Below are 11,113 nucleotides of genomic sequence, written 5' to 3'. Positions count from 1 at the left end.
TGGATTTGGACGAAATGGGGGGGCAGGCGAGGTGGTGTCAACGACTGGGCATTTTCTAGCCTCGAGCCTTGCTCTAAAACCTCCTCGAGGGAGGGGCGAAGACCTTGGCTTAACGCGTTCTGGAGTTACGGACATATCAAAAACCCGGGGTGTGAGGCGTGGGACGCTTATACTTTTTTCCCCTTTTCTCTTTTTGTTTCGTGTTTTTTTTTTTTTTTTTTCTTGTTAATGAGAGCCTCGGTAGAATGGGTCGGTTCATGGCCCCTCCCCCCAGCCTGCGGAAACACCTCGCGAGGGATAGTTGCGAGATGGGGCTCATCCAAGGTGGAGGGGGACGAGCTGGCATATGTATGATACTCCCAATGTGTAGGTATAGATAGATACCTTTCAAAATCACAGATAGGTCGTGAGTAAGGTTGGTGTGAAAGGCCGGTTAGCAAAACTGTATTTTTTGGGTGGTTGGTGCATTGAGGACGTCTTTATGGCTCAGATATTGGGTTTTCGCCAACGCCGTTGTCAAACTCCTGCTGAAACCTGCCTAGAGGCTGGTCAATCCATTGTTGGGCTTTGTTTGTGATATTTGCAACTATCGTTCGTACGGTCCTGAAACGCTCGGAGCTTCACGAGCTAACCTGTGTTTGTGTGTTCAATGTTACCGCCAGCTATTGTTTTCTCTTCGTCTTGTCTCGCCGGCTATTCTTCGTCATTATTTGATCAAGCACGCGCTCGCTTGACAAGGAACACAAACCTAACATGGCCTTTCTTACCACCCTAATTAATGTACATCGCCAGTGGATATGCCCAGATTTAGTCACAACTTTCTCCTTGGCGAACGCTCCCTGCTCTCACACACAGAACCTAGCATAATCTCCAAGTTCGTGTGAGATATGGGGCTACTACACATCTTTACTTGGGCATGTTGTGACACTATGAGATGCAGAGCCCCCCCAGTAAGCTATCGGGGCAGGTTTCTCTGACGTAGGGTCCCTCGCGGCACTAGTTAGGGACCTCGGTACGGTCAAGCGGGAATAACCTCTGGTTTTGAACTCCAGCTGTGATTTTCACGCAGGCCTCACCAAGTCTTACGTTCAGCGCATTTGCCCTCTCTTGGATCATGTAAATTGTTCTAGACTTCGAGTATGTTAGAATGCGGCTCGCACACACAGCTCCTGTCCTGTGTTCTATACACCTCAGCCGGATGTCCCGATTCGGCATGTCAAGCTCAAGGCGAAGCGCCCTGATTGGTCTCACTAACAAACCCTGTATGATTTCCAGCTCCCCCGCCTGCGTGAATGTTCATATGACTCAACAAGAGCTTCACTTCGTGCCTGACCTCCTCCTTCTCCTCCTTTTCTTCTGTTTTCCTATTTCACCAAGCCAACTTTAGAATCTACGCATTTCGAGAGATTCATCATCCCACCATCGTTCACTCGTACCCTCCTCTTTTCATCATCCACCATGTCCAGACGGAACATCAGCTCGGGCTCAGCTTTTGAGGCACAAATCGGCTACTCCCGCGCCGTGGTCTCGGGCGATTTCATCTTTGTATCCGGAACAACTGGGTCTGTCGCTCCTTTTTTTTCCCCCTTTTTTCTCCTTCTTTCCTCACGCTTCTTCTTCTTTTTCTCTTGGTTCCGTGGAGGATGACTTCGCAGAGGAACTGACGAGATGCAAAGTTACAACTACAAGACGGGCGTCATATCCCCCAACATCGTCGAGCAGACGGAGCAGACGATGGAGAACATCGCCGCCGCTCTCGCCGACGCCGGGGCACAGGTCAAGGACGTCGTCCGCGTGCGCTATATCCTCCCTGACCGCAACGACTTCCAAAAGACGTGGCCCGTGCTCCAGAAGTGGTTCGGCGATGTGAGGCCCGCGGCTACCATGATCCAGGCCGCGTTGATGGAGGACGCGATGAAAATTGAGATTGAGGTCACGGCTAAGAAGGAGATCACAGCTTGATGAGAGAGAGAGAGAAAGACTTGTACTAGCCATGCTGCCTGGAGTTGAACGGGGCTGGAAAGTACGGGTGTAGTAAGCAATATTCGGCCGGCCGGCCAGGCTAGTAAAGCTTCGAGCATGTCGCACGTGTTCGTATTCCTGGTGAGTTTCAAATTAATGCAGAGACTTGGTTCATTTTATAGTCCAACGCAATCAGTACACATACCGCGGTGATCAGTGGTCATGACTGGTGGGCAGCGTCGTCGACCATCCTTTGCTGTGTGAGTCGGGACTCTGGCTTACATACTACGAATGATCATGCGGCATACGGCCATCACTCAAAAACCGCAAGCAGAGCACTAGTGTATTATATAGATCAAAAGCTTCGATTCTCAATGGGTAAACTCGCTGTTATGAGAAAGAAGGGGGGGGGGGGGGGGGGGGAGGGAGTGTTACGATACACGCCCCCCGCTAGTAAAAGTATGGAGCAACAAGAGCCCCCGCGCCAAACATTGAGAGGATTGTCACAAAGCTAGCCGTCGAGAAGACGGATACGCCACTGAGGCCGTGCCCAGAAGTGCAACCTCCGGCAATTCTAGATCCCAGGCCGATGAGGAAGCCGCCCGTTGCGGCCAGGACCGGGGTAACAGCAGCATCCGCAGAACCGATTGCAAGGGCAGGGTACGCCGTTGCGAGCGCCCACGCACCCGCGGCCAGGCTAGCGGAGAACAGGATGTTGTTGTACGAAGCCGGCTTCCCCTTCTCGCCACCACCTTTGACCGCCCACCAAAAGTAACGCCCAATCTCGTCATACGACGTGGATACCCCCAGCATCGCCTTGCGCGTAAGCAGGGAGAAGAGCTGGGCCAGGCCGATGTAAAGGCCGCCAATGGTGGGTGCAACGACGGCATATGGGCTGGCCGGTGTGTACTTCAGCGTAGCGTAGACGACGCCGGCATAGATGGCCTCGAATCCCACCAAACTCAGCACCTTGCTAAGACCGAGGCGCTCGTGGACGGTAAGCTTTGGGTTCTCTGGCGCGGCGTTGGCGGCGTTTGACGTAATGACCTTCTGGAGGAAGCCCGTCCAGGCGATGCCGGCCAGGGCAGCGCCGCCCAACACGTAGACGCCCGATGGTGAGCCCGTAGCGATCTGTGCGAGGACAGTGCCCGGGCAGGAGCCGGAGAGTGCCATTCCGGCCCCGAGAAGGGAGCCGCCGAGGATGTTGCCGTCATACTCGGAGAAAAGGCCCAGCCGGGAGGGGCTGCGGGGTTTAGGGTGGACATAGCCAAGCTTGTCGAGGGTGAAAACGACGAATCTATAAAGCTATCAGCGATGGTGTTGCGTGTCTATAAAATGACAAAGCGACCTGAGTGGCGTACGTGCTACTGGCGGCGGCAGCGAGGAAAGCCTGGATCATGTGCCAGTTCTCAAGCTTGAGCTGAGCGATAATGACCGAGGGTTGGTAGACGCCCGCACCCACCAACGCGGCACCAAACGCGGCGCCGGAAAGAACGGTTGTCATGGTTCCAGTTGTCGTATCTGCGTATGTTATTACGGAGGTTGAAGGCAAATTACCCTCAAGGATTGGGTGACTTGATAACAGAGGCTTCCGTGAGTGGACAATGGCGGATGGTGGGTGGCGCGTTTAGACCGATTCGTCAAATTTCTTCGGCGAGTCGGATGAACTTATACAAATCTCTGTCAAAAGCCAGAAGGCGGGCAGTGTCGGGGAGGAAGGCCGCCGATCAGGGGAAGTCTCTGTTGGTTTGACGAAGCATGTTCTGGTGTACATGAGTGTCGGGGACTCGATGAAGAGCACAAAAATTACGGTAGTCCCAGTGGCGGGGCTCCAGTTATTAATCCCCGTTGTTCAAAAGCCGCACTCCTGCGTCCCCAGACGGGAGGTCCCCTGCCAATGGCGCACCCAGAGGGGGGGTTATTTTCTGTAGTCGTCTTGTCGCCGGTTCGGGCTCTTATCCTGGCGTCGTTATTTCACTCAGCATGGCTGTAGCTAGGAAATTCAGTGACGGGTGGCGTTGGCTTAATTCCATCTTGGCATGGATGACGCCTTTGTTTTGTCCGCTAACGACATGGCGCTAGTCACTTAAGTCAGTGAAGGATCGCATACCGTGGTAGAATGTTGCATAATTTCTAGATTTCTTGGGGAACCTACAGACAGGACGACTCCAGGATAGAGGCCTAATCATGATGTGCACAGTATGAGAAGAGAGAGACATGAGAAGTCAGTGTAACCATAGAGACTCAGATAAGCGACAACTACACAGTCGGTAAACCAACATGTCATGAGGAGCATTAAGGTTGCATGAACCAGCACTGGTCCCGTGCGGGGATGAACCTGGAGAGACATGGTCTTCCCGGTATGCAGGTCACCGAAAGTCAGCGCGGCTGTCCCTGCTCCGGCGACCTCACGGATGGACGGTCGCCGACGTCGGTGACATCGGTGACCAGCCGGGGGTGCACGGGCGTTTACCGGGAGCGGGCCTCTCACCGGGGTGGTGCTTCCTCCAGAGGATGCAACTGTCGGTGACCACAGTGACCGAACGACGGTATCAAAAGTCAAAATGAATCTTAATATCTTGGACGGCGACACCTGTATGTCATACATGAGATGTAAATATAAGACAGCAAGCTAGCGTCTTCAAAATCTGCTGCTTCAGGAAATGCACGTTGATTGAACCGTTCTGATACACTGAAAGAAGTGTCCCCAAGCATATCCACATATCGATGTGAACATGGCCCAAGAACCCCTTATTCATGAAATCTTTGAGCCCGTGACGGGTACATGGCAGTATATAGTTGCTGATTCCTCCACAAAAGCAGCCGTCATCATTGACTCGGTCCTCGACTTCGACCCGGCCAAAGTTACAATTTCAACAGCAACAGCCGACGGCCTACTGAGGATCGTTCAGCAGAAGGGATACAATGTCGTCAAGATCTTAGAGACGCATATTCATGCTGACCACCTGACGGCAGCCAAGTACCTGCAGGCCCGCCTGCGGGAGACACAGAACGGCGCGGCACCTGAGATTTGCATCGGCTGGCGCATCGGAATGGTGCAGGACAGGTTCGCTCGAAAGTACAGCATTCCCGAGGAGGAGTATGCCCACGCCTTTGACCGACTGCTTGATCATGACGAAGTATTTATGATCGGCGACCTTGAGGCTAAAGCGATCCACCTACCGGGCCATACTCCGGATCACATGGGCTACATGATGGGAGGTAAGGCACACGATGACTTGTACTCTCATTGAAAACTGGGAGCTAAACCTTACCTTAGCGAACGTCTTTGCAGGTGATTCCCTATTCAATCACGACGTCGGGTCGGCGCGATGTGATTTTCCTGGCGGTGATGCTAGGGATCTGTTCGCTTCAGTGCAGACTCTAATGGGCCTGCCTGACAGCACCCAGATTTGGACGGGACATGATTACCCGCCGGCCGGTAGAGACCCTGTGGCAGCAACGGCGATCAGCAAGCAGAGGGCCGATAACAAACATCTCGGGCAGGGTGTCAAGGAAGAAGAGTTCGTCAAGTGGCGCAAGGAGAGAGATTCAGGGCTTGGTGAGCCCAGACTGATGCACTGGGCACTGCAGGTGAACGTAAGAGGAGGAAACATCCCCAATCCGACTAAGAACGGAGATCGGCTGCTGCGTGTGCCTGTCAAAATGCCTGGCGTAATTTGGTAGTATCAAGAGAAGCAGTGTTGTGGTTTGATGTTATGAGGCGTCCACCGACGATCCAGATATTCAAGTAGTTGAAGGGAGCAATGTGTCTTGCATGGCTGGTTTGTTTGGAGTGTATATCGGCATATGACCCGTATGCTGGGCAGCGTCTTTTGAGTTGTAACGTCCGACACTTAAGCTTCGTTAGAGTGAAGAAATAAAGAAAACCCTATACATGTAAATCCATGATGGCCACTCAATGGCAGAGTGGGGACGCTGGAGTTCCCTGCAGAACAAGCCGAGGTTCCTTACGGCCGCCAGCGTCACTGAATGCGGGGCCCGACCGACCCCCGGTTGTGTGGAGGCTAAGCCGGGGAACGTCCCCTCCCCCGCGCAGTGACCGTTTGTGACGGGGTCAGGATACAGCATTAATAATCATCACAGGGAAGTTCTTCTTCGAGCCGTTAAGTATGTAACGTCCTCAATCATAATTTGCAAAGAGCTTTAAGCTGACCCTCTCCTTCGCACGATCAAGACACGCTTGCACTACGATCCAGCAGTCACAATGCCTCATTCTATTACCGTCAAGCAAATCGAAGGAAAGCCCGGAAAGGTCTACTATCCGTGAGAAAAAGCATCCATCTTATCTGATATAGTTCACCACAGCTTACAAGAATTTAGACTCCAGCTCAATGACATTCCCAAGCCTTCTCCAGGCCCCAAGCAGGTTCTGGTTCAGCTGAGGGCAGCAGCCCTTAATCATCGGGACCTCTTCATCCGGCGCCATCTCTACCCTGGAATTTCGTTTGACCATCCGCTACTTGCAGACGGCTATGGCATGGTAGTCGATGTCGGGGAAGGCGCTAACAAGGCGCTTTTGAACAAGCCCGTGCTTATCACCCCTAGTCGCGGATGGGCGTCCAGCCCTGACGGCCCCGAAGACATTCGCAAGTTCAGCGTCATTGGTGCTACCAAGTCCTACCCAGATGGCACCGCACAAGACTACCTCGCTCTTCCTGAAGATGAAGTCGAGTTGGCCCCGGAACACCTCACCCCAGCTGAAGGCGCTGCCTTGCCCCTTGTGGGACTTACAGGCTGGCGTGCGCTGGTGACAAAGAGCGGCAATGCCCAGGAAGGGAGAAATATCCTAGTCACGGGCATTGGCGGCGGTGTGGCCCTCCAGGTGTTGCAATTTGGTGTCGCCTTTGGCTGCAACATTTACGTCACTTCAGGCGATGAAGCCAAGCTCGAGAAGGCCAAAAAGATGGGTGCTGCGGGCGGGGTCAACTACAAAAAGGAGGGATGGGAGAAAGAGCTGCAGAGTCAGCTGCCTAAGGGACGACCATACCTTGATGCCGTGGTTGACGGTGCTGGTGGAGATATTGTTGGAAAAGCTGTTAGACTTCTCAAGCCTGGAGGTGTCATCAGCCAGTATGGCATGACGGTTTCGCCGCAGATGGACTGGTTAATGCAGGCAGTTCTGAAGAACGTTGAACTCAAGGGCACGACTATGGGTTCGCGAGAGGAGTTCAGAGATATGGTTGCGTTCGTTAGGGAAAAGAAAATCAAGCCGATTGTCAGCCGGACGGTCAAGGGGCTGACGAACCTCGAGGGCATTAATGAATTGTTCAAGGATATGGAGGCTGGTAAACAGTTTGGCAAGCTGGTCATTGAGTTTGAAGAGTCGTCTGCGGCATCACCACCGAAGTTGTAGATTACGGAAACAAGGTCGGCCCTGGCGGCAGAAGAATCCGTCTATGTTGATGGCAATGGCGGATTATAACTTGGTTTCCTATCAGTGCAATTGTTATGCGGAGCATCCAGTGTGACTTGAACCACTCCCCTTTTCTTGCCGTCTGCGAGTCTTATATGCCCACCTGCCTGTTTATTTCACGCTAGAGCCAACCCGCGAGGATATGGAAGGAGCAATAGTCAATACAAGGATCCTTTACGTCCTAACCCCCACCGCCAGCGTAACAAGACAGAGCTCTAAAATAACAAACTCCCAAACTTATCATCCTACATAGCAGAGGCCAGAAGTATCCGAGCAGCAGCGCGGTTTGTCCCTGTAGCTCATCTGCAAACTTTGAACTTGACGCCACGTAGACAAAGAAATAAGCTGTTTGCTTAGGAGTAATAAAAGCACAAGGATGGTAGCCTACATAATTTCAGATGAAGGCTGCCCAGGTCAAGAAAAAGGCAGCGAAGCGGATGGTCAGGTGAACCGGTTATCTCGCCTCTGAGGAAGTGTCATTCATTAAAGTGGTTCTTATCCTTCGTCTAAAAAGAGGGCATCCAACTGGTTCTTATTTTTCTTGTTATCACACGTCTTGCGCGTCTGGTCCATCCTTTCTCCCACACCACTTCTCATTAAGTCACAACTCTATGAGCCCCAAAAATTGTTAAGATACTCTCCAAGAAAATCACGACTTAAACCTCTTCTATCTGTTCTCAGCCGTTACAATGTGGCAAAAACTCACTCTCCTTCTCTCTTTGACCCTCCTCCTTCTCGCGAGTGTGAGCTTTGTTGACGGCGCAAGCGGCATCGCGACTAAACTACAAAACAAACGCGGCAATGAACCAGACCAAGCTCCGACCTTCAAAGTGAAGAACCCAAAGATCTCTCTTGGCCCTCATCTCGCCCCGGCCACATTCCCCCATGACAACCCCTTCAACCTCACCGAGCAAGATGCCCTCAACCTTGACATCAAGATAATCCCCGTCGACAACGATCACTGGGATGCTCTTGTCAGAAGCACCGGGCTCGATGAAAGTACTACCGGCAAGAACGGCAACAGACTTAAGCAAGCTCATCAGCGAGAGTTCAACCCACCTGATCCCACCGATTGGTGCACTCCCAATAAGAACACTAGCCAGTGTATGTTCGGCGCCTGGTGCCATTCACAGAGCAACATAAACGTTCCCAACCGTGCTTGGGTCTTCTACAACGACTGCGAGCTTACCGGGGACTTGCATCCCTGGCAGTGGAGCGCGTGGATGGACATATACTCAGGCCTTCCCTGGGTCACCATTTTCTACATAAACCCTACGCGCTGGCCTATTCTTAAATATGCTGGCCGCAAGTGGGATGGCTGGTCTAAAGGTTGGGAGATTTACTATCCTTACCGCACGAATGGCATCTATTACTACCGCCGCTACTTTGACTGCTCCTAAGCGTCACTATTGGGCATCGCATCCGGACAGGACAAGAACAGGAGAGAAAGCTTTTGCTCTACAGGGTCGAGAAAGTTCACTGGACTCTCTGAATGCTTTGAAGCAGATATCATATTGGCCGGGAATGCACGACGAAGATTCTTTTCACAGAAAGACAATGTCGTTGATGACAGAAATCGCTTTGTTTTTCTAAGGGTAGCTTGGTCAACACTAGTTATAAGTCATTCCATTAAACCGCTGGTTTCCTCATTGTGACATTGTGCGTTGTGGTGTGCGAATATTGACCCGTTGGATCTGTGGCAGTTCGCCAGTGTCCATGCGAGAAGACTCTTGAACACTTGAATGGAAGGGTATCTTGGATGAGCTATCATCTCACCTATGGACGTGACAACCCCCTTTCTGCGGAGAACCAAAAGACATCCGCCACTCCGATCTACGAACTTTTCTGCGCTATACCGTACATTACCACTCCTTACTCGTCGTCCTCGCTCTTCTTTCTCTTCTTCTTCTTGTGGCCCAACTCCTCGGGCGGCACAAAGTCCTTTTCCCTCTCGCGCAGCTTCTCCTCCTTCTTCTGCTTCTGCTGCTCCATCCGCTCGGCCTGGGCAGCCTTGGCCTTGGCCTCCTTTCCGAGGAAGTACTCTCCTGTCTCGATCTGCTTGTCGACCTTGCTCTTTTCGGGCGCCGGCGGGAATGGCGTATAAGTCTTCTTGCTCTTGTCTGTGACCTTGTGAGGCATGTGTCTTCTGCTGAGCGTCTTTCTCTTGAAGTTGGGCAGGAAACGATCCCAGCTCTCGTTCGCGAGTTCCGGGTCCTTTGCGAGCTCGCGCTTGATCATGAGCTCCTTAATGTGGTAGATGGGATGAATGTTGGCCATGCAATCTTCTACGACGCGACGGACCTCCTTGAGTCCTTTGAAGGGTCCCATGACGGAGACTGTGCTACCCTGTACGAGGATGTAGGTCTGAGTGAGAAGTTCGAGAGCCTTGAGGGTCGAGCCGTTGGGGCCGAGAATGCGCTGGCGACGTTTGACATAGCGTTCCTTGTTGCGCACCAGGCTGCGGATCTTGATGACGTCGCAGGCGACGCCATCGTCGAGAATCTTGATAGCCTGCGGCGCGGGGACGCTTCGGGCGAGGAGTTTGATGAGGTCGCGTGCATTGAGGATGGCAGCGGGATCGAATGTTTTTCTAGTGTCTCGTGTTAGTGTCTCCGAGGAGGGGATAAGGAACGGTGAGTATTTGCAGGAGGCTAACCTTGTCGTCTTGACGGTCATGGAACCTTCAATCAAGTCCAGAGAGCAGGCAATGCCAGTCTTCTCGAGAGCCTTAGTGACCAGAGGCCATGCTTCCTTCAGGTATACTTCGCGGTACTTAGGGAAGACGATGGCAAAGGATGATTCCTCGGCAAAGGTGCCACCCGCATTGTCGGCGGGAGTGAAAGGGTCGACCTTCCACTTGTCGATGTCGTCTGTGTCCCACGGCTTATCCTTTTTGTACGTAGAGGGCATCTTGGGCAGGTGTTGTGCGTAATTGACAGTGCAGGTTTGATGTCGTCTGTTCCAGAGAAAAAGTTCAGACAAGAAGGCGGCGGCGGCAGGGAATTCAAAAATTCTTATCGATAACACTCTGGGTGTGGGGCGTTGCGAGCCAGCGGGCGGGTCTAGTTCGGTCTCTACACCATACCTTTCTTAGAACTCCAACACGACAGTCCACCAGAGCGCTTGAGTTTGAGGTAACTAATAATCATCTGGTGGTAAAAGCTTCATAGTGTTTTCTTGTTATCCGTCTCGTCTGTAAAGTGACTGATCGGTTACATCCTGTGCGAGACTTGGCTTTGGTTACCGTTCAAGGCCATTCTTGAAGTTTTACATGGCCCCGGCTTAGAGCAATCCTGAGAACAAAATCTCTAGCCTTCCCTCTCCAATCATGACGATTCTGTAACGCCCGTCTCACCACTTCCTCGCCCCAACCGTATGCTCCTTGTTTCTCATCGCCGTTGTCAAAGTATGTAGCTGTTCTATCTTGTCCATTTGCTGTACTTTTTGTTCCGGCAACAGGAACAGCAATTTATCTTGATTAGAATATTTATGTCTCTGAATGACTTCCTGTACTTCCTCGATTGGTTGACGCCTCGTGATGTTCAGCCACAAGTGAATACGTGCTATGTTGGGGCTAGGCGCGCAGCCTCAGCTACGCATCTAGTGATTTAGCAAGGCCTGTTCCGATATCTGCTATCTGGCAGCTGCTTATCATCTGCCGAAACGTGGAAGAAAAGGCAATGCATGCATTTATGACATAAATATCTGCCTGGG

At 52.1% G+C, this 11,113-nt stretch overlaps 6 protein-coding genes across 6 annotated transcripts; 4 read left to right on the top strand and 2 right to left on the bottom strand.

The window, feature by feature from the left end:
* Window positions 1–1,458: 1,458 nt before the first annotated feature.
* CTRU02_202139 (endoribonuclease L-PSP) lies at window positions 1,459–1,962 on the top strand (the record flags this gene model as incomplete). Its single annotated transcript, XM_036719547.1, has 2 exons — window positions 1,459–1,562; window positions 1,677–1,962. 2 exons carry the CDS (start codon window positions 1,459–1,461, stop codon window positions 1,960–1,962), a joined length of 390 nt encoding a protein of 129 aa, XP_036588249.1.
* Window positions 1,963–2,412: 450 nt separating this feature from the next.
* CTRU02_202138 (YeeE/YedE family protein) lies at window positions 2,413–3,466 on the bottom strand (the record flags this gene model as incomplete). The annotated part of the gene is made up of 2 exons (XM_036719546.1): window positions 2,413–3,259; window positions 3,324–3,466. 2 exons carry the CDS (start codon window positions 3,464–3,466, stop codon window positions 2,413–2,415), a joined length of 990 nt encoding a protein of 329 aa, XP_036588248.1.
* Window positions 3,467–4,697: 1,231 nt separating this feature from the next.
* CTRU02_202137 (metallo-beta-lactamase superfamily protein) lies at window positions 4,698–5,649 on the top strand (the record flags this gene model as incomplete). The annotated part of the gene is made up of 2 exons (XM_070203989.1): window positions 4,698–5,184; window positions 5,243–5,649. 2 exons carry the CDS (start codon window positions 4,698–4,700, stop codon window positions 5,647–5,649), a joined length of 894 nt encoding a protein of 297 aa, XP_070062571.1.
* Window positions 5,650–6,190: 541 nt separating this feature from the next.
* Window positions 6,191–7,339, top strand: CTRU02_202136 (zinc-binding dehydrogenase; the record flags this gene model as incomplete). Its single annotated transcript, XM_036719545.2, has 2 exons — window positions 6,191–6,249; window positions 6,307–7,339. The coding sequence occupies 2 exons, from the start codon at window positions 6,191–6,193 to the stop codon at window positions 7,337–7,339; spliced, it is 1,092 nt and encodes a 363-aa protein (XP_036588247.2).
* A 749-nt stretch (window positions 7,340–8,088) lies between these two features.
* On the top strand, window positions 8,089–8,799 carry CTRU02_202135 (uncharacterized protein; the record flags this gene model as incomplete). Its single annotated transcript, XM_036719544.1, has 1 exon — window positions 8,089–8,799. The coding sequence occupies one exon, from the start codon at window positions 8,089–8,091 to the stop codon at window positions 8,797–8,799; it is 711 nt and encodes a 236-aa protein (XP_036588246.1).
* A 472-nt stretch (window positions 8,800–9,271) lies between these two features.
* CTRU02_202134 (KRR1 small subunit processome component) lies at window positions 9,272–10,309 on the bottom strand (the record flags this gene model as incomplete). The annotated part of the gene is made up of 2 exons (XM_036719543.1): window positions 9,272–9,989; window positions 10,056–10,309. The coding sequence occupies 2 exons, from the start codon at window positions 10,307–10,309 to the stop codon at window positions 9,272–9,274; spliced, it is 972 nt and encodes a 323-aa protein (XP_036588245.1).
* Window positions 10,310–11,113: the final 804 nt, after the last annotated feature.

This window comes from Colletotrichum truncatum, assembly GCF_014235925.2.
Source record: "Colletotrichum truncatum strain CMES1059 chromosome Unknown Contig_0001, whole genome shotgun sequence".
Taxonomy (NCBI): Eukaryota; Fungi; Ascomycota; class Sordariomycetes; order Glomerellales; family Glomerellaceae; genus Colletotrichum; species Colletotrichum truncatum.
Note: the sequence above shows the minus strand (reverse complement) of the source record. Positions and strands in the feature narration are given on the sequence as shown.